At 38.6% G+C, this 22,309-nt stretch overlaps 1 protein-coding gene across 1 annotated transcript in view; it reads right to left on the bottom strand.

Moving 5' to 3' along the window:
* Positions 1-22,309, bottom strand: part of ttbk1a (tau tubulin kinase 1a) — an 83,465-nt gene that overhangs the window by 54,876 nt on the left and 6,280 nt on the right. The window contains exons 2-6 of the mRNA XM_038278027.1: positions 20,466-20,624; positions 20,204-20,351; positions 18,507-18,580; positions 15,438-15,578; positions 13,854-13,958 (exon numbers count right to left, since the gene is read on the bottom strand). Of these exons, the coding sequence (XP_038133955.1) occupies positions 13,854-13,958; positions 15,438-15,578; positions 18,507-18,580; positions 20,204-20,351; positions 20,466-20,624 (627 nt within the window). The remainder of the gene's footprint in view (positions 1-13,853; positions 13,959-15,437; positions 15,579-18,506; positions 18,581-20,203; positions 20,352-20,465; positions 20,625-22,309) is intronic.

Raw genomic sequence — 22,309 nt, 5'->3', positions numbered from 1 at the left:
GTTCACTGAAATCAGTTTGCATGGCTCTGTCATCGAGTTTTTGGTTCGCAGCCCAGGGTTTACAATAAACAAATAGCCCACAATGTGTTCCTAAAGACATTTACTGCTACAGAGCAAATGTCTGATAATGACTCAATTACCACATATATGGACTCAACAGAGCCATGAATAAAACAAAAAATAAATAAAAAACACTCCCCTGCTTTGGATTCATGTTTGTGATGTAAGCAGATACATTTCAAAGCCAAATAATAAGACAGACAGAAGCATCACAAGAGGGTCACGCTACATCTACACAGCGTCCAGCTTTAGCCGAGAGTTACTGACCATGAAGTCCAGTTAATAAAGCCCACAATCATACCGAAATGCTCCAGGATTGAATGCTACTTCTACTTCTGTATCATTCAAGCTGCAAGGATTCATAGAAACAGGGTTTGTGTGCTTGAATCAGCTGCAGCTTTTTCCACATCATAGTTTCTTCACTGCAGATTGATTTAAAGTAAGGTGATAAAAAGCCTTTCCTTATATTTTACTCAGTAAAAGCTGTTTTTTTTTTCTGGTTCGTATTTATATCCAATTGCAGTGTTTCATATTTTTAAACTACTTCCAGTATCAAAAGAGGATAACCTGAGTAAATAAACTAATTTTTTAAATTATTATTTTGTTTATTTAGTGGAGAGTTTGAGGCAAAGACAACGCGTCTCTATTGTAGCCAACTCTGAACTTTGTCATGTAACACTAAATGCTTTGTTTGCACCATGTTTTTTTCTTCCACACTGTTTATATTTCATCACTGTTGCACTTTATGGAATGGAAATGTTAATTTAATCAGGGGCGGATTTAGGAAATTTGGGGCCCTAGGCAAAGACAGGCAGGGGGCCCTCTGAATTGAGAAGACAACACATGAAACAGACCCATTCTACAGATAGAGAAATGTTAATAGAATAGGAATCCATTATTTGTTCTAGGTTTTGTCCCTCTCTTCTTGCCCCTTTTCTTCTCTACGTTTTGTACTCAGTTGACTTTTCATGCTGTCTCTAAAGGAATGAAAGATTTTTTCCAAGCACTAAGCTCACTTAGCTGATTGCTCCTTCCTGTGTTTCCAAAAAGGCCAAAGTAAAACACCCAGTCCTTCTTTTCACTGTAGACAAGCCATGATCTGCTTATCTGTTCTCCATTTTTCATTTGGATGAAATAATAGCTGCATGAATCATGACAGCAGACAAGATGGAGGAGAGCAGGAGGCGGGGTTACCAATCTACTTGCTCTGGAGAGCAGAGTTCGCTGCTTTTAGATGTTGTCTCCAAAATCTCCAGTAGCAGAATAAAGTTGCTGGATTTTTTAAAATAAAATCATTAGAGGCATCTGAAAAGTCTCTAAATATGGCGACTAAAGCGCTAAGTTGGCAACACTGCTCTCCGCATCACTTGTTTTCAAATGGTTTGCTGCTGTCTGATTGGACCTTTCTGAACATGTTTATTAGTGTTCTGATGGCATTTTAAAAACAGGATTTTTAATCAAATACATAATTAATGTGCACAAATGAGAAACAGTTGTGCACAAATGAGAAACAGTTGTATTAGCCATACATGTAAACAGAGTTTTATGGGGCCCCCAGGAACTTGGGGCTCTAGGCAACTGCGTAGTATTGCCTAAAGGTAAACAAATCTAATAAAAAACATCTTCAGTCCAAAGGAACTGCATACCTTTGTCAACATTTCCAGTTAGATAGGTTGAGACTTTCCTCCTCATCTTTTCTTAAACCTCTTTAGATATATGCATGAATTGTTGCCCTTAGAGACCTTCCAGCCAGCTTCGTGTTGTCAGATGGGTCCTTTTTGGGTGATTTTTTTCACTCTACAACTGATCAATTCTAATAAAATTGTAGTTTAACACAGGAGCTTGATGCTTTTCCACATAGGCTACCTTTAAAAAAAAAGGTTTGTTGTATTTACTCAGGTTATCTTTGATATAGTGAATTATGATCGGATATATGTAGGAACTGAAAAAAAGCAAAAATGCAAAAAAAACGTTTGCAAACATCTTTTCACAACAACATATTCTAACCATCTGTGCTGTTAAATTCAGAAAAGAAAAATAATTCAAAATCACTACAAGTTACTGTTTTAGCATTTTTGCTTTTTTCTTGATTTGATCCGTAGTTAGACCCTTATTTTGCATCTTAGGTTTGTCAACGTGGTGAATGTGTAAAGAAAGCCATTTATAGATTTTACCTAAGGAATAGAAAAAAAATGTTTTATCAAATATTTGTCATAGGTAATCTGTTGCCTAGCCTCGTGAGACCATCCTGATCTCGCAAGCTTTCAAGGTTTCACTCGCAGATCAGTCTGGAGACTCTCCGTTAAAGAAAATTTGGAGCCTTTCACCAAAGGAACTTTGAGGCGGGTTGAGGTGTGACGCAACGAGAAGCGTGACAGTTCAGTCTAAAGAACATGGCGGCTTCAGCCGATGAAACTAGCGTTAGCGTGGCAATCGAGCAAGTTTTATCGGAATTACAGAGTATTTCTTCACTGAAAGAAGAGCAAAACACTGCTCTGGTTAGCTGATTAACATAGGTTAATCAGCTAACCAGTATTTTCGCCCCTTCCCACAATTACTTCAACGGAAGGTTTCCAGATGGATATGCGGAGCAAATCCATCTGGCGGAGTCAGGTTATATGTTGCCATCTTAAACAACTGCAAGTTTATTGGTATTTTTAGCTTAATTAAAATAAAAATTGCTCTAAAAACATATTTCAGATTCTCTTGATGTCGTTCTTTTGTGATGATTCAATTCAAATATTATTTATAAAAACCACTAAAGCTCCTAAGACTGGCGTTTGTTATTAAAATATATGAGTCAGTTCTTTATCTCCTTTTAGCCTCTACTAAGAGCCATTAAACAAAGTCCAAAGAGCCCCGTGAAGCTCTGGAGCCACAGGTTGAAACCCCTCCTGTAAGGGGAGACTCAGAACAAACGGATGTTTTTTTTTTTCCTTTGAGATTCAGGTTTTAACTCGGCGTTGTGCTGGTGATGTTGCAGCGACCCCTCTGTTGCTATAGAAACCACTCACATCCCTGGGGATTCATGGAGGTGACGGAGAAACGGGAGGCATGCACGTCAAAATCATAAGTCCAAAGGAACTGTAAGAAAAACAAAAATAACACTGAAACATAAAACAAGGCAAAAATAAAGCACAGTCAACATGTGAAAAACAAAATAAAATGACCTGTGTGAATGTGTGATTCATCTTTTATTAACTCTTGCTTAAGATTGTTCCAGATAAAGGTCATGCAACGGACGGGCTGTGAAGGAGGCCTGAACAGCCTCTATCACATGTTTCTTCTAAACATGTGTTCTTGGAACAGATCAATTGTAAAACAACCACATGCTTTGTTTTAACATATGTGCTGAGGTTTAAAGTAAGATCCTTTTGTTTCCCCTTTCCCTTTAGTTAAACCTCAGTTGGTGTAATTAGGGACATCCCCTTTTCTTCAATAAATAGCAAGGAGAAAGCTGAAGACTGCAGAGTGGGGTGGAGAGTGTAAACTCTGCAGTCTCTTCCTACTCTCCTAACTAAATTAATTGTCTCTGTGCCTTCTTTCTTTCCCTGTATGTATGTATGATGTTCTAGGTGCTTAGACCTGACACTATTATTTAATGAAATAAAGAAAAGATGTCAGCTAAAGCTCTACTAAAGCCCTAATACTCAAAGTTAGAGTCCTTGATGAACCAGTATTGGGTCTTGAGATCAACAACAAAACATAATCTGAACAATTTACATTTATTTTAAGTGCTTAAAGAAACAAAAGCTTCGCGTAATGATCGCCAATACCAAAGAGTCGACCATTCTATGGGTCAGATGCTGAAAGGTTTGGTGATATCTCTATTAAAGCATGTTAAAAACATAAAAAATAACCTATATTTTCTTTTTACAAATAATAGAATTATAACATTTTTTACCATATTTACTTAAATACACGATAACAAATCTTACACCCAGTATCAGATCAAGGTTTTGGTCACAGCAAGGTCCTGACAGGCCTGTAGTTGGGCTACTTTTGGTGACTGTCGCTACAGATTTAGGCCTTTTACATGAGCAGGGCAAGAACATTATTGTGTTTATTAAACAAAATTTTACGTTTCACATTTTTTTTGTTATTCAATGTCTGGGATATGCCCTGCTGAAAAAAAAAAAAAAAAGTTATACTCGGAAAACATATAAGATCTAAATTAAAAGAAAGATCCTGCAAAACAATAAATAGCAAACATCTTATATATAACAGCCTATTCTAAATGAGTGGACCCCTTCATTAGGTTCAATTTGCATGCTTTATAAGCCAAAACAAGGCTTTGCTTTGGTCTCCTCAACGCTATTTCTGACAATTTGAATTGAAAAAGCTTCCTGGATGGGAAGCGAATCGTCTTCAATCTTAGAAAAAAAGTCCAGTGGATTGTTTCTATTACTTTTTTGGAACAAACACCTTATATCCCATAACTGAACATAAATTCTTCGACATTTTAAAACATAAACAGTAGCTAGTAACGAGTTCATTTCCCTGAATCACTCAGTTAATTTTTTGAAGAAGTGACTGATAACTATAACTAGTTGTCAATTTACGAGTCAATTTACCAGAACTTCGAGCGCTGTGCATGTGCAAACAAGGAAGTTCTTCTCCTCCTTCTTGATGAGTCCGATCATAGCCATGGTTTTTGGACATACAGTGTAAGCAGGTAGATTGCATCAGAGCGCCGGGCCGCATGTGTTAGAACATGCATCATGAGCTTGGAACTTTTAAACCCTGCGATTTTGTCATACAGTTTAGGCTGTAGCTGCATGCAACGATTGAAAATATCGCACAGTGTAAGCCCGGCATTAGAGGCTGTATTGGCAGCTGCAGCTTCCTGAAGCTGCCCTCAAACAACCATAATGCTACGTTCACACCGGACGCAGGAGGCGCAGCAAAATCGCGTCTGCTGCTTCCTTTTTGCTGCTTGTACCAGTTTAGTTCTGACGCGCGGCTGAAGCAGCTTTGCTGCTCTGGCTGCGCGGTGCAAAAGTGAGTCTGACGCGCGTTGGGCGGAGCTTCACTATCCTTTCTTTGCCTTGCAGCTATATTTGCTGTGATCAGTGGGAATAAAGTAATTTTAATATGTTTTTAATATGGATTCCTATTCAACAGCAGCCTCTGGCCGGGTCGCCTCCTCGCGGTTCACCGCGGCAGCTGGTAGGTGGTTTTCATCAAAATAATCTAAACTGCAGGCACCAGGATAATAAAAGCGAACATATTCTGCCGGCAGATTTCTGCATTTTAAGTTAATTTATGCGTCAATAAACTGTTTCAGAGGAGCGATCATAGCGCTCTGTGTCATCAGCGATGTGTCTGTCTCGCTGCCAGCTCCCAGATCAGCTTCTCTGATTGGTTGACGCGGTGCGTCGAGCAGCATAAGTTCAATGTTTCCATCTGGAGCAGCAGCGCGTTTGCGGTGCGTCAGATGCTTAAACGCTCCCGACGCGCTGCTTCAGCTGCTCAGACGCGCTGCGCCTGCTGCTCAAAACGCGCTGCGGGACCTTTTGCTGCGCCTTGACGCGCGTCAACCATTTACTTTGCATGTAAACTCGCTGCTTCTGCAGTGCCTGCTACGTCCGGTGTGAACGTAGCGTTAGAGAGAGATTAACTAAGACCCACTGAAACAGACATTCAGCTTTCTGACATTTAAACAGAAGAAGAATGATTTTCTCCTAATTTCACCTGAATAACTTATGAGTTAAAGTAACTAGTTACTACAGCAGGTTGCATTTCTACTGAGCTGCAACATATTTATCCGTCCTTTAAGACGAGTGAACCCTTTTGTTGCTACAGCAAAGAAACAAATGTCAGCAGATGTTCTGGAGGCAACTGAAAGAAGCGCTGCTTCCGCTGGAGTCAGGTTCCTCTGACTGAGCATGATGGATGGAAAAGAGAACGACGTCAGAGGGACATCGACAGGAGGAGAACGAGAGAGTGAAAGTACGGCCCGCTCAATATATTGGCTGACTAAGCAGTAGAAAGAAGATGACTGTGGAATAAAAGGCAGGCAGGAGGGAGCTGCATCCAGAGTTTCACTCAGTGACGCACGTCAGAGCATCAAATATTCATCTCACTGCTGCAACAGACGCAACGCAACACTGCAGGAGGAGTGACGGGAAGAAATGAAGGAGGAGAAGGTGAAGAAAGGAGAGGTGGAGCAAGGAGTATATCTGAGAGCTTTGGAGGTTGGAGGAGGTGGAAAATGAGGATGAAGATGGAAAAAAAACAGAAATGAAAGAGGAGGAGGGACAGAACAGCAGTAGATGGATGCACCTCACGTACTCACTGAGCTAAAAATAGCTCACAGTTCAGTCTGACAGAAAGGAAATAAACGCAAGATGAAGCAGAAGACACCCACTGCAGGGGCGCACCTCCATCCCCGACAGACTGCAGCTCTTTCTCCAAACCACTGAAAACATTTAGATGCATTTTAAGCTTTTCATAAGGAAGCAGCTTCCGAAGCGGAGCTCAGTCCGGTTCCATCCCAGAACCATCTCTGAGACTCTGTATTGATCACAGCGGTTCAGGATGTCAGGCAGGAAGGACGAGACAGTAATGCGATGAGATGCTGCAGTGCAGCAAACACACCCACCTCACGGGGAGGAGGGGGAGTCCTTTACAATATCAATAAATACATTAATAACTGTATTCTTTATTGAAGCACCGGACCGTTCCTCGCTTCACCACTTAGATAAATACTTTAAGGTCAGATTGGGTTTAGCTTTCCAGTCAGCGCATCAATAACTGTACATCACTTATAATTTTTCTCATTCTTGATTCATAAAAGCTAGATTAGAATGTTTATTTCACCTTAAAATAATAATTGTTTCTTTAATGACAAAAATAATTTGAAATTTGGTCTCAGCAAACATTAATCTAGTCAGATGGAATGAATGAGAGGAGAAAAATACCAATTTCAGGACTCAAAAGGCCGAGCTCTGCTGCTGGAGCATAAAATTTTTTTATTATTAACAAGGCAAAGTTAAAAAGAAGCAAGAAATAATGTGTTCAACAATGGTAATAATGATATTTTTAGGATGTTCCCATTTATGTGGACATGTAGATGTAGTAATAAGAGGTTCCACCAAACTGACATAATAATACACCACTTTTTGTGTCCTCAAAGTGAAATCTGTCTCATGAAATCATTTAATGTCTCGATTTGACATCATCGGATGCAGCATAATGCTACGTTCAGAACGCAAGCGCTGGAAGCATCAAAAAAGCTTCGTCTGCTTCCTTATTGATGCTTGCTCACATTAAGGTCAGATGTGCCTCAAGTGCATTTTTGATGCTACTAAAGAGCATCCAGTAAAGTGTGTCCAGATAAGTCTGATGCTTCTGCTTCTCCTGTGTTCAATGGCGGAGAGCAGCTTTGCTATATTTTCAGTGGGTAAAAAGTAGGGGTGGAACGGTTCACAAAATCCACAGTTCGGTTCGGTATATGTTGATTGTTACTAGGGCTGCAACCAGCGGCGTAGGAAGCGGGGGGGACGGGGGGGACATGTCCCCCCCAATATAAAAGCCAGGTGTATATGTCCCCCCAAAAAATTGTACCGCAAAATATTAGATTTTGACAATTTTTTAACTATCGTGCTTTTATTTTGAAGGCGCAGCATAGCGTTACGTCACTGTACTCCCCCTCCCCTCTGTGAACTGTTGAGTGTTTGAGCACTCAGAAAGGAGGGAAACAGCGATACAGAAAGTCAGAAACTTGTGAATGAGGTAAAATGGTCTGTCGGGAATGCTGCTATGAATATTGCTTATTTATAACATCTTGTTGTCAGTTCACTTTCATATATAGAAACAATCTTTTTGGTTTAGTCATCTTAGTCTTGTAGGAAGAGGATTAGGGCCACTGAAAAAAGTTAACTGATTTTTTATTTTTTTTAGTTTAACATGGGCGAAAAAGTCAGAATTCTGACTTTTCTCAGAATTCTGACTTTAATCTCAGAATTCTGACTTTTTTCTCAGAAATCTGACAGATGATTAATGTTTCTAATCAATTTACAGTTTTTTTTGGTGGTGGTGGTGGTGGGGGGGGGGGGGGGGGGGGGGGTACTATACAGATATATAAAAACAAGAAGGTCTAACTAAAAAATAACCAGAATATATGTTTAGAGTAAAGATTGACTACTTGTGTTTACACAAGCACACAGTTTCAAATCTGCTGAGCTTGCTGTGCAAGAAAATGTAAAATATACGTATAAAGAAATATATCAGGAAGTACTGCTAAAACATAAACTAAATGTTAAATAATGTAGATATTGGTTTAAAAAATTCTTCAGATTTGGAAATTTGGAAGGAATACATAATTCTGAAATTAATCAACAAATCTGGTAAAAAAAAAATAAATAAATAAATAAAAAATAAAAGTTGCACTTTTTTACTTGAGGAATTTGTTGAATAACTTCATAATTATGAGTTTAACTAGTTGGAGGTAATGCTACACTTCTCTGCTTCCTGTCCTGCTCATAAAAGTTAAACATTATAAACCCACCATTAATTTTCTACACTATTTGGAAAACACAACACAAATGTAATATAACAAAAGTATGTTTAACAACAAACATGTTAGCATCAAGCCATAGTCATGTCTGTTTTAGAGACTAGCTCTCTTGTTTTAATGACCTTCTGCTCCTCCATTAATGAGGGGACCCCTCTGGCACGTCAAAAGTTGCCTAATTCTGTCATTTTCCACCAATGTGTCACTGGCCACCTCAAACAACTCACATCTTTGTCAGTGAAGCCGAGTGCTCCACATCTCTGCCTTCATGGTGCCCATCTACATTAAGATCCAAAATTCTGAGAAAAAAAGTCAGAATTCTGAGGAAAAAAAGTCTTAATTCTGAAAATAAAAGTCAGTATTAAACTGAAATAAAATGTAAAAATTACTTAACTTTTTTTTTTCAGTGGCCCTAATCCTCTTCCGTAATCTTGGGCTGATCACTCATCCAATATTTAACTGCTAACTTTCTCTAGACGTTTGCCACGCTAGCCAAAATGTTTTTTTTATATATTTTTTTTTATATCTCATTTCAGTACAATGCCACCACCAACTAAAAGGCTGAAACAGCAGTAGGACTTACTCAGATTTTTTTAAAAGAGAAACGTCAGTGTGAGTAACAGTCACCTAACACAACTTGTGTTGAAATTAGCCCGGTCTGGGCGTGCGTTTAACGAGGATTTTTTATTTTTTGCATGGTTTTGATTCGCCGAAATGGACAGATGTTATACCTGCCGTGCTCCTGATCGTTAGTTAACCACAGGGAGAATTCATTTTAATTCTTAGCAGCGGCGGCCGCATTGGTCGTGCAGTGGACTGCTGCACAACCACTAATTAACCAACTAATTAACTTCTGCATCTTTATTTCCTCAAATAAACTGCTGGCTCCTCTTTTTACACTATAAACAGATTAACACAACATTGACAACTCTGTAGTTTTCTCTGTTCTGCACTGCAAATTGGAATTAAAGGCGCGATTTCAACCAAAGGTCTGGACAGACTGGCCACCTGTCTAGGGTGGACCCCGCACCAGCACCTCCCGACCCCACTAAGGGACAGGGTGTACAGAAAATGGAAGGATGGATGGATTTCTACCAAAGATTTAGAATGCGTTTTTGAACCAGATGCTTCAAAGCGCCCTGTCCATAATTCTTCAACACACTGTCAGCTCCCTCTGTCAGTCAACCTATATAAATTCATTTTTGACCATTATTGCAAGTTTGACAAAATAAAACATATCAAACTTTGCACTTGTGTGGCCTACTGAATTGTTTTGATTTTCTAGTGCGTATGCGGACACTAAATATGCCAAGGGCTGAAGCCCTTGAAAGACATCTCCCTTTGCTTAATAAAAGACTCCAGTCATTTTGTTTGGTGATATGCTCACATCTTATGAACAAATGCATTATGTAAATTTTAAATGCATTATTTTTGCAAACACATTTATAAAGGAATAAATTAAAAGATTAAATAGCCTTTTTTTTAAGTAGCGTACTTAAGATATGTTTCTGTTGAATATTTACGAATCTCAGATTTCCGACATGTGTCCCCCCCAATTGTAAACATATTCCTACGCCCTTGGCTGCAACTAACGATTATTTTAAAAATCGATGAATCGGCCGATTATTTTGTCGATTAATCGATGAATCGGACAAAAAATATTTTTTATATTTTATACTCTTTATTCCAAAATAAACATTTTAGACAGAACAAACAAGCACACAAGTACAGGTTGCTCATTAACTGTCCTGGTGCAATATGAAAAATAAATGTTTGTGTTAAAACTATGCAAACTTACATGAGAAATGTAGCTGTACATCCACAAAATATAGGCTACTTTGTTTCATAAAGTGCAAAAAAAGACTTTTTTTTTTTTTTAAAGCCCCTAAGGGGTTCAAACAATAGGCCCCCCCATTTCAACAAATGAGGTTTTTTTTTTTTACTAGAAGAGTTCTGCCTTTTAAGACAGGAAAGTATAGCAGTTAAAGTTGCTGCTTGAGAAAATACTGAACCATAGAGATAAAAATAGCCCTGTGATTCAAATTATAAATTGTATTTGGAATAAAAACTGAGAGAACTAGGGGTGCTAAAAAACACATCCTCCAAAAACAGATATTTACATGGGAATGTGGCATATAATTAATTGACATATTACTGATCTTGCTGGATTTTATTCTGCTTTACTTCCATAAATTGCAGGATCTTCTTTACTTTATCTTTGCCAGAAGATTTAAACTTTTAAAGCCTTGCCCTCATAATTTGCAAGTTAATTTATTTATAAAGTAAATATAAACGCTGCTTAAGCTAATTCAAATGAAATTAAAAGTAAAATAAGTAGCCAACCTTATCACTGTCTGTAACCTACTAACACGGTAAGGAAAGCATCAGATGAGCTACCTGAGAAACTAACGTTACGTTTCCCCACTTTAAAACCAAACAACAAGTATCGGTGGTTTCGGTGGTTCCGTGCCATGTTAATTTGTTTTTACAAAAGTTGCATGTTACGACTTTTTTCACTGTACAAAGCGCAGGCTATTTTAATTATTGTGATCAATTTGCTCCGCACAATCCCGGTGCATGCGCGCTTCATTTGCAGTCTGGACGCTGAGGCTCTGACTGCAGCGCTGAGAGGGACTCCTGCGGGAGTAGGGGGAGGCGCCCCACGGCAGAGTAGGAATGATACATGCTTTCACGTAAGAGTCTCCAAAAGCCGCCAGTGACACCGTAAAAAGTCGCCAGATTTGTCGCTAGTCGCTTTTTTGAAAAATAGTCGCTGGAGGGGTCTGAAAAGTCGCTGAGTTGGCAACACTTCACCTGCGGCGCTGGCTCGCTCTGCTGTATTTTTTCTTCTTCCCCCGTTTCAGTCAAGTGGCAGTGATGACGGCAGCGGTGGATGACGCATTAATCGCGCGACACAATCGATGATGAAATTCGTTGCCAACGCTTTTAAAAGTCGATTTTTATCGATTTTATCGATTCGTTGTTGCAGCCCTAATTGTTACCCCGAAATCCCATAAAAATTTGTGAAATTAATGAAAAAATCCCCAAAAAATGAAGGAATTGTAATTATTTTTAATGATCCGCGGAAACCCTGGATCATTTATGCATGTTTTGCTGCTTTGAATTTAATCATCTGGCGCATGCTCTCTACGATCTCCAAGGACCTCAGAGCGGAGCGACGGGAGCCACAGTGGAGGCTGTAGGCTTTGCTTTGAGCAGGCGGTCTGGAGCGCAGCGGGGCGGAGCGCTGACGGAGTATGAGGGATTTCAGGGTTAGCCTGACATGTTGGTCATGTTGCTGTTAGCATAAACAAAACATGTTGCACAATGCTCGCACACTGTTGCACTTTTATCCACAACTTTCTTTCCGCCGTCATCGTAGGTCACTCTAAATGCAAAGTGGTCCCATACAGCAGACCTATAAAGTGCTGCTGGCGCGTCTTCCAACTCCTGTTCTTTCCCACTCGCCATACCCACACAATTCTCCACAACAACTGATTTTTTTCTGCTACACCCGGCTACGCTGCTTCGCTTCTTCTTCTTCTTGTTTACTACTGGTGGTTGGCTTTGGTCGCAGTACCGCCACCTTCTGCTCTGGAGTGTACACGCTTCGCCTATGAGAAAAAGGAGCAGCGCATGAACCGAACGAAACACACGCGAACCGAACCGAGACAGTCGAACAGAACAGTTCGGACGGTTTTTATAAAACGTTCCATCCCTAGTAAAAAGCAGCTTTATTATAATTTTAAGTGGAAAAAGTCCACCTGAAAACTTAATCACTGCAGTCAGTTCATCAAGGTTACCATACTGCTTTCAAATATTATTTCGCTGTCAGACCTCCATACCCCGGGGGTACGGGGGTCTGACAGCGAGTTTTCCGCTACTGTTCACGGCGGCTGGAAGGCGTTTTTCATGTACGTTATCCAAACTGCAGGCACCAGAATAATAAAATCAGACATTTTGCCAGAAGGTTTTGACATTAAAAAGTTAATTTAGGCGTTAATAAACTGTTTCAGAGGAGTGATGATAGCCCTCTGCATCAGCAGTGCTGTGTCTGACTCCCTGCCAGCTCCCAGATCAGCTTCTCTGATTCGTTGATGAGGCACGTCAAGCAGCAAAAATGTAAATTTTTTCTTTGTAACTTCAAATGTGCAATTACAGAATGCTTTTTGAATTGGATTTAAAATTTTATCATTTAAGCATTAAACTTAAAATAGTTATTAAATAGTTATATGCCTTTTTTCAGAGACCCCCCTGGTTCTTCATACGCTATAATCCTTGATCAAAATCCCACCCAGAATACTATTTCGGTGCATGTGTCAGAGTCAGATTTAAAATCCTATTCAAAGAGTTGATCTGGTCACAGTGTGTGCAGAGAATGTCCTAAATCCATGTTACTGTATGTTGCTGCGTGCCTGTAGTTCTTCTTACCATTGCCGGTATTTGTCCATTACCATTGTTGGTATGTCCCTGTACTATTGTTGATGTTGTGTAAACCATTACTATTATTTTACGATTTATCATTGCTGGTACGCTAGAAAACAGAAAGATACTATGTAATTAATTAACTGATCTGGCAACACAATTGTGATTTTGTTTATTTGTTCTCAGTTCCAAAAACATTATATATATTTTTTTTTTTTTTCTAACTGCTTTTGCTCCGACATTTCTGTGTTCTAAGTTGCCGTTAAGGAAAAAAAAGAAGGAAAAAAAAAACTTGGGAGACGTGTATGTATATATATATATATACTACATTTATACATTCACTTGTATATTTCAATGGATGTAATTGCCTGCAATTAATAAATAAATAAAAAATAACCTCCCTCGCCTTGAAAGCAAAGAGCCATCACTGTCCAACTTAGGACAAACTTTGACCCAGCAGCCCCTGACCAGTTAAAAACACTCTCACTTTCTCTAATAAACTATGTTAATATATATGTGGGGTTTCCAGTATTATTATTATATTAAGGTCTGAGGTGACCTTTAAAGCTCCCTAACTATGCAGCTCAGGTACAGATTTCTATTCATCCCAGACTTTTTCATTAGTTGATTTATTTTATCAACTACAGCTGTTGATTTTTAGTTTATAAAACAGCAAAATGTAAAAAAAAATAGATTAAAAAAAAGACAGAAAACTGCTTAGATGTAACATTATTTCCAGAATCTTACTATGTGTATTTATTGTCCAGTAGAAGGAGAGTTATATAGATTGTCTCTCTGCAGCTCTACAGGCGGTTATCTGAGGTGTGGTTCAGTCATACCGGCTACTTACCGGTCGAACTTCTCCAGAAGTGTTGGTGTACTGACGCGCCAGACCAAAGTCCAGCATGTAGCACTTCCTGTAGGTTGAGGGGAGCCGGCCCATCGCAAAGTTTGACTGGTAGGAAAAGGACGGCAAATTCAGTTTCTTAACCTAAACACAATTCTACATTTTTTTTTATGCAATTCTTTTGATTTTTGTTTGAAATTATTATTATTTTTTTCTTTATTTAGTTTGGAGAACGCTTTGTATGGAGGGAATTTTGTTTCATTATTGTTGCAACCAAAGAAGAAGTTTCTTAAACGAAAATAGAAACTAAAATAAAATCCAGAAATAAGTAACATTTTGAGTAACATTTTTGCAATTTTTTCAAACTAAGTTTTATTTTAATTTATTTACGGATTTTATATGTTCGGATTTTAATTTTTAATTACATTTTGTCTTTATCAGATGGAAGAAAAAGAAAAAAAAAGGTGGAAAAAAGAAGAAGAAAAAACTTTTTTCTAGTTGCATTTTTTTCAAATACAATATAAAAATGCACTGTAGGGAGGGGGGGCGAACAGTTCCTGATATCAAATCCTGTCCTGATACGATTTCTATTTAATATAATTAACAATTCTGCAATCGCTGTGATGCAATATATTCCCAAATAATGCAACCTTTTGCAGATAAAACACAACTTATTCCTTTGATTTTCAAATATAATTCTTCTTAAAAAGAAATTCTAAAAAAAAAATCACCAGTTTACACTCCAGAAAGCTTTTAATTTGGCATCGATGTAACCTGATGGGTACAGATTATATTGATTTGAATCGATGTATTGTTACTCTACTTGTGAATATGGCTATGACATCACTCCATGAAGTCTGATGAGACTTTCCTGTCGCATCAGAAATAAATGTTTAATCTTCCTATCCCTAACTGGATGTCTCACTTTAAGATTGCAGTATTTCTCACACAGGGATGCTTTACCAATATTTTTTAGTGAACGCGTTGCTTTGCTATTAAAAGCATGAAATACAGAGGACTATATTAATATTAAATTCTACGGGTAAAGGTTGTTGGATTGACCCGAGAAAATATCACTCAGAAAATGTCAAAGAGCTTTGAACTCTTTTCCAAATGTAAAGTTAGAGATAAAAAGAAAACTGGCCAGAGCTTCTTCCTTCTTCACTATTATCCATTCTAAATATTTTCTGAGCAGCTGGAGAACCATAAAATGGTTTTAGACTCATGGATTCATCCTGAATGCAGTTTGATTAAAGCCTGCAGTCTTTTTTTTATCCTATAACCTGCGTTTCCTAATCCCACCCCCCTAATCACCGCCGTTCTATAGCTTTTGTTCCACTGTTATTATGTAAATTGATTCAGAACAAAGGTTCCCAATCATCTGTTTCCTCCCTATTTCTTTGTTTCACTAAAAAAAACAAGGCAAATATATGATGTGGAGAAGAATGAAACTCTTTTTGTAGTAAACAAGGATTTTCCAACAAAACCATCCAACGTGGTTCATTAATGGGGTTACAAAAAGCTGATTAATATCAGATGTTTTCTTTGATTTAAAAGCTTAAAGATCGACCGTCTGTTTCTTCGTACCGGTTTAATGTCGCGGTGCAGGAATCCCACTGAGTGGATGGCTTCGATGGACTCCAGGATCTGCTTGCCGAGTCGCAGGGTGGTGCTCATGGTGAAGGTTCCTCTGGGCTGACTCCTCCGTAGATCGGCCAGGTTTCGACCCTGAAACAACATATGGAGGAAATCAAACTGCCCCTTCGATACAAGAAGCGTTGATCATGTTTGCCTCAGCTTTCCTATTATTGGTGGTTTTCAACATGCTGAATTTGTTGCATCCAGCAGAACAAAAGAGATTCTCCATGTATGTAAAAAGATCCAACACCCATCTATCAAAACATGCAAACATGCGACTAAATGCTTCCGGTTCTGCTGAGCTGGAAGGTGAAAACCACTTCAAATACCCAAAGAGGCTCTCTCTGGCTTACATGTGGTGCATTAAAAGTAAAAACTTCCATGGGGTTGGGTTTATACTATGCCACAACATTATTGATCTCAAAAACCTTTAATTTCCTATGCAGCACATTACTTTAACTGATCTATATGTGCTGCCTCTTTGGTTGAAAACCGCACTAGGGCTCCCCCTGCTGGATAATTTACTGTATTATTTGGTGACGTTAAAGGAAGTTGTGGATCCAAGATGGTGGAATGCAGCACCAAGCAGTTTGGGAAATGAGCTGATTGCTATCTTTCACGTTGTGTTTCAGACAAGATTTGTTCGTTTGTACCGTTTATTTGTGAAAACAACTGTTTCTTGTCTATTATGTAACTGGTGTGAATAATTGTACACTAGAGTTATTTATGGAAAATGCTTTATTTAACTTGCAGCAAGAGTGATTGACTTTGTAATGTTTGTATGTTACAGTTTACGAAGGCTAAAGTGATGGCAGTGGTCAGAGGCCACTCTTCAATAAACAAGTGAAAACAGAAAGTTGTTTGATTATTGGAGTGTCCTTGTCTGGCTGTCTAGCTTGCTGAAAAATTGGGAATTGGGAGACATAACTTAATTTCAGCACTTTCTGCTACATTTCAAAACATGTCTGAGGTTCCGTTTGGCAGAGAGAGAGCAAGACTTTGAACAGAAAACAGGAAGACCTAGCAGAGTAAAGCTACAATTTGATGTTTTATCCTGCTGTGTTTTTAGCTTCTTTCTGTCATAGACCAGAAATAAGACTAAGATGTGTATTCTGAAGCGAACACATGGAGGCTACTGCTAGCTTATTCGCTAATTGCGCTAACCACCAGTGTAAAGGTTTGTGAATTTGATTTGGACTCAAATGCAGCGCTAGAGAGGCAGAGGTAATTTCTTGTAAAAATTAAAGAAAAAGTAAAAATAGAGAAGCAATAGTCCAGGAACGATCAACAGAATCTGAGGAACCAAATAACTAGGGAGGAGCAAGCCAATAGAATGACGAGGATCCAGCAAGGAGTAACTGAACAGGAGGTGTATATATAGGAGACAGAAAGAATGGGAGGAATGATTAGTTGATAGGGAGCAGGTGTACGAAGAGTAACTAGAAGGAGCCAGGAGAAAGGAAAGGGCACTTTAGCCAGATGGACACTGTACGAGTTTTTGCCCTTTTCGGGCTGATTTTATGGAAGTAAATCTGTTTCGCTGGGATTTGAATTAAAAATGCCACTGAAATTTGCTTGCTTGTGGCGCTCATACTGAAGGAAAACCAGCATGACGGAGCCGGTCATGCAAGCTAACGCTAACTCAACGGTGAGTTTATTACTTTCATTTTTCTGTAGTTTAGTTAGCGTTAGCTTGCATGACCGGCTCCGTTATGCTGGTTTTCCGTCAGTATGGGCGCCACAAGCGTCATGTCACGTGACTAAGAAAACGTAACGGGATTGGCTGGTTGTTGGACGCCACAATCCATTGCTAATGTCTGTGACCTGAAGTAACCCTTCCCTTTTTACACTGAATTTAGACGCCGAATTTAAGAGCCAGTTAAAACAGAGCCAGTTGAATCTCAGGAGGCTGAAAATATTGAGTATGAATTTTAAAAGGTTGCATTTCTTTATATGCAGATTTTTTTAACACTGAAAAATTAAACTGAAAAATAAGTATTGAAAATGTAATCACTTTGAAATAGTAATGTGAATTTTTAGCTTGAAGAGAAAATAACAAATGAAATTTCAAGCATGTAGAAATAATGACAATGATTTTTTTTTTAGGTCAAAAATGTGTTCTGAATATATTTTAACACTGAAACAGTAAGTACAAACATACAACATTTAAATTTAGGCGGCATTTTTAATTCAAATCCCAGCTACACAGATTTACTTCCATATGATTCTCCAGCCATGCGAGAAGTTTTGGATCAGCCCCAGTTTTAGCTTCATCATGCGTCCTGCGTATGATATTGTAATGAGGGGCAATTAGCCTCTCACGACCACTACCGGATCAAACATGTTTGAAATTCAGTCGGCCCTCGTTAGGTGTTCGTTAGCAAATTCTGCTGTTAAAGCAGATTTACGATCGTCTACAAGCCAATTTACCAGATTCTTGCATACTGCACATGTGCAAACCAGGAAGTTCTTCTTGCTGGTGAAGATTATGAGTCATCCAGGTTATAGTCATTCCAAAAAAGTAAAAAAAATAAAGAAATAAACAATCCACTGGACTTTGTTTCCAAGTTTCAAGAAGTTTCGCTTCCCATCCAAGAAGGTTTTTAAATTGAAAATGTCAGATATAGCGTTGTGTTTGAGGATTTATAGACTGGATTTTGGTCTTCAGATCGAAAAAAAATCTACTGAATTATTTATTATTAGATGTTTAAAGCCTTTAAATAATCAGAGATTATCTTTAAATGATCTGATCTGGGAAACTACAGTAAGACAACACAGGTTATTCCTGGAAAGCAAACATTCTAAGCTTTTTTCTCAGAGTACAAAAAACTATTTGGGAATTAAAACGTACGAGTCTTTGCCACAGGAGCCCTTTCAATGCAATAACACCACACCACTTCTTTTCTGAACCTCTTAAAAGGACAACATGGCAGCATAGAAATGCAGAATAAAGGCTGTAATCTGCTGCTGAAGGGCGCCGCCAGCCTACTGCTTAAAGTCACCCACACACTGACTCACCTGAAGCTGCATCACCACGTAGTTAAATTTGTCATTTCTTCCACAGCCGATAAACTTACAGACGTGGTTTTTACCTAAAAAAAAAAAAAACAACAACAAACATTTAAAGGTTAAGTTACACACTGCAAAAAATCTTACCAAGTCATTATATCTTAAAATAAGGAGGTAAGTGAGACACTTTGCCACTTTGGAAAAAGACAATTTACATTTAAAATAAGAAGTGTATATTATCCAATTATCTTATTTTAAGAGTAAAGTACTCATTCCATTGGCAGATCATCTTATTGATCTACTCAAATTATGGAAAATACACTTAATTTAAGAAATATTTACTTATTTCTTGATAGTTTTTGCAGTGCACTCTCCTAACAAAATCTAAAAATAACTTTAAATCCCCAAATCAGAGTCTATCTATATTTAGTTCATTTTACACTTTGTATTCTTCACCACATTAAATACCAAAAGAGGAGGAGTTAATAATCTTTTTTTTATATTGGAGCTTAGTGGTTCTTACAAACACTTCATAGTGTGCCAGAGCAGAGACAGTATTACCTCAGCAGAAAGAGACTGGAACTAATTAGCTGATGTAGCAGCGCATTAAGCAGCTATTAAGACGGCTGATTTATGCAATGATCATTTTAAGATATAAACAGACCATTGTTGAATTTATTTTTACCCTCAGATGGTGCAGCTAAACTTTTCTCTTTTTATGATGGATAATTATAAGCCTGCAATGAGCTGCTCTGTTGCTGATGCCCCTTAAAGGAATAGTACACCGAAAACATGATTAGCCTTCATTTTCTACTCACCCCCATGCTGAACAACACTCTGGAGTACTTTTTTGATATCTCAAATGCATCTGGAGATCTGGGAGGCTTCTTGCTGTCTGCTGACATTCAAATAATGGAGGTCTATGGCGCCCGAGGCAGAAAGGTCCATAAAAGTCCACAAAAAACGTGTCAGTATTCCTCCATACTGCTCGTCCAATGTATTCCAAGTGTCCTGAGTGGGTAGCATCCAGAATTTACTCGAAACGAAGTCATTTAGAATGTTTTTAGAGCATAAACAGTAGTGTATAGGATTTCCTGAAAGCGCGTTCACGAGTCTACGGAAACCGCGGCAGACCAAACCAGATGAAAGTGCGCATTCAGCTCGGCAAAGAACTCATGCTCTTCCTCAACACTGAAGTCCTCAGACATTTTTCTTTCGTTGTTTCTTTCTTTGCACAGGTAAACAGCACATTTCTTCTTCTACGCTTGCATTATCGGCAGAGCAGACGCTGAATGCGCACTTTCATCTGGTTTGGTCTGCCGCGGTTTCCGTAGACAAGTGAACGCGCTTTTAGGAAATCCTATACACTACTGTTTATGCTCTAAAAACATTCTAAATGACTTCGTTTCGAGTAAATTCTGGATGCTACCCACTCAGGACACTTGGAATACATTGGACGAGCAGTAGGAGGAATATTGACACATTTTTTGTGGACTTTTATGGACCTTTCTGCCTCGGGCGCCATAGACCTCCATTATTTGAATGTCAGCAGACAGCAAGAAGCCTCCCAGATCTCCAGATGCATTTGAGATATCAAAAAAGTACTCCAGAGTGTTGTTCAGCATGGGGGTGAGTAGAAAATGAAGGCTAATCATGTTTTGGGTGTACTATTCCTTTAAGGCCAATTTATGCTTCTGAGCTCTCACCCTGCAGCTTCTTGAGAACAGCCACCTCCATCTTCAGAACCTGCTTGGGCTGCTGGGCCGACTCCACCTTCAACGCCACGTTCTCCCGTGTTAGCAGGTCCAAGGCCTCGTAGATCTCCCCAAACCCTCCCCCGCCGATCTTCTTCAGCTAGAACACGGCGAGGAGACAATCAGAGTTTAGACCTACATCCTCTCAGAACTCCAAGAAAAAAAATTACAAACATCAGACAGAAAAGATTAAAAACAGACACAATCTGCTCACCACTTTCCATCGGTCCTTAACCATACAGTTTGGCGGCAGGATGTCGGCCTGCTCGGACGTCCCGTTCATGTTGCCGTTGTCCTGGAGGCCGGGGACTAGGCACTGCATCTGCCAACTAGCCAGAACTCGAGCAGCTCCAAGCTTAAAAGAGCCATTTATCTGCGAGGAAAGGGAAGGAGGTGGAAGAAGAAAAGAGGATGGACAGGAAATGCAAGGTAGAATATTTCATCATCGGATACCAGGAGATGAACCTCCAGCTTTCTCCTCTGAGAATTATAGCAGTCCAGTATAACAACAAGCATTAGATATGGCTGACTGCTATGAGAAGCCATTCTTGAGCTGGATCAGGCTACAGGCTGGTAGGAGGGTTGCAGTTGGCGTTGTGGCGAGGGGAGGGAGTGTGATGGTATTTGCACTAATTGAAGCAAATATCATTTCTGCAGAGGAAGCAGCTGGGCCCTTTGGCCTTGGCCTGGCTGCAGCCGCAGGCATCGACTAAAGCCAATCTTTGAAAACCAGAAGTACATCAACCAACAGCTGAGCATGGCACACGGAAGTGATCCAATCAGGGTCAGAGGAGATTCAAACTCCATCACAAGGGGTCAGATTTGAGCCTAAACTATAGCTGGATGTTCTAAGGCTCTTCAGTTTCCTGACATCTGCAATATGCAGTTGACTGCCAAGAGTGGAAACGTCTGCCTACGTGAAAAATAAATTCTGCCAATCTATGGTTCAAAAGAAGTGTATAAAGTTGGTACTTTTTATTTGTCATAAGAGTGAAAATTGAGCAAATGTATACATTTTAAAAACTTTCCTTTGTTCTTAAGCTTGTTTTAGAAATATTTCTGCCCTGCTAGTTAATATTATCATGATCCACTTCAAGAAAATGTGGAAAAAGTCACGTTTTTTTAATTTGTTTTTGTTTAATTTAGGAGTGAGCAAAGATTTTTCTAGATCTATGAACTTAGAGCAGCAAAGCATTCCCCCTTCCTCAACTGCTCCAGGAGACTTCTCACTTTCTACACTTTAACAACATGGCCATGTTTTACCACTTTAAAATACAATCAGTTGCAAAGAACAGAAATAGTTGGTTTTAAATAAAAAAAACTAAACAAAAAAACTGACAAAGCCCAACTAGTTAAACAGGTTATACATCTAAACACATTATAACTAATCTAGTTCAGAATAATCTGAATAATTACTTTGCACGTCAAAACAACTGAATAACACAGATTTTCTTTATATTTCAGATTTAATCTATTTATGAAAATCAAAAAACAATAAACAACTACGATTATTGAAAATATTTAATGACCCTAAATTAAAATGACTTTTAATTTGGTTGATTTTGTGAATATTGGCGTGGTATTTTAACCACATGTTAAATGTCACAGTAGCTCATGCCTATTTGGATTAAAGTATGGGGTGAATTTAGTTCCATTATTGTTGGAAGCAAGCAACATGTTCTATAAATAGAAATTTAAAGAAAAACAAAATCAATACATAAATAAACCTTTAAAAAGCCTCTTAATCAAAAAACTGTTTTGAGAGGAACGTTGCTTTGTTCTCGGATTTTATTCTTTAGAATTATTCTTTTTTGTGTTTTGAAAGTATTTTTTAATTTTCTTTTTCATTTTTTGTTTTATATTTCTCTTTTTCAGATTGCGTTTTGCGGATTTTAATATTTTTTTTATTATTATTGTGTTTTACAGATCCCATTCTGTTCAATTCAGGCCCAGTACAGAGATCGTCACACTGGATGTACACATATAAAAATAATAACAATGAAAAATGGCCAAAAATCGCATTTTGACCCAAAATGGCCGACTTGCTATGGGTTTTAG

The sequence above is a fragment of the Cyprinodon tularosa genome, unplaced genomic scaffold (genome assembly GCF_016077235.1).
Source record: "Cyprinodon tularosa strain WSP-4 unplaced genomic scaffold, ASM1607723v1 ctg137, whole genome shotgun sequence".
Taxonomy (NCBI): Eukaryota; Metazoa; Chordata; class Actinopteri; order Cyprinodontiformes; family Cyprinodontidae; genus Cyprinodon; species Cyprinodon tularosa.
Note: the sequence above shows the minus strand (reverse complement) of the source record. Positions and strands in the feature narration are given on the sequence as shown.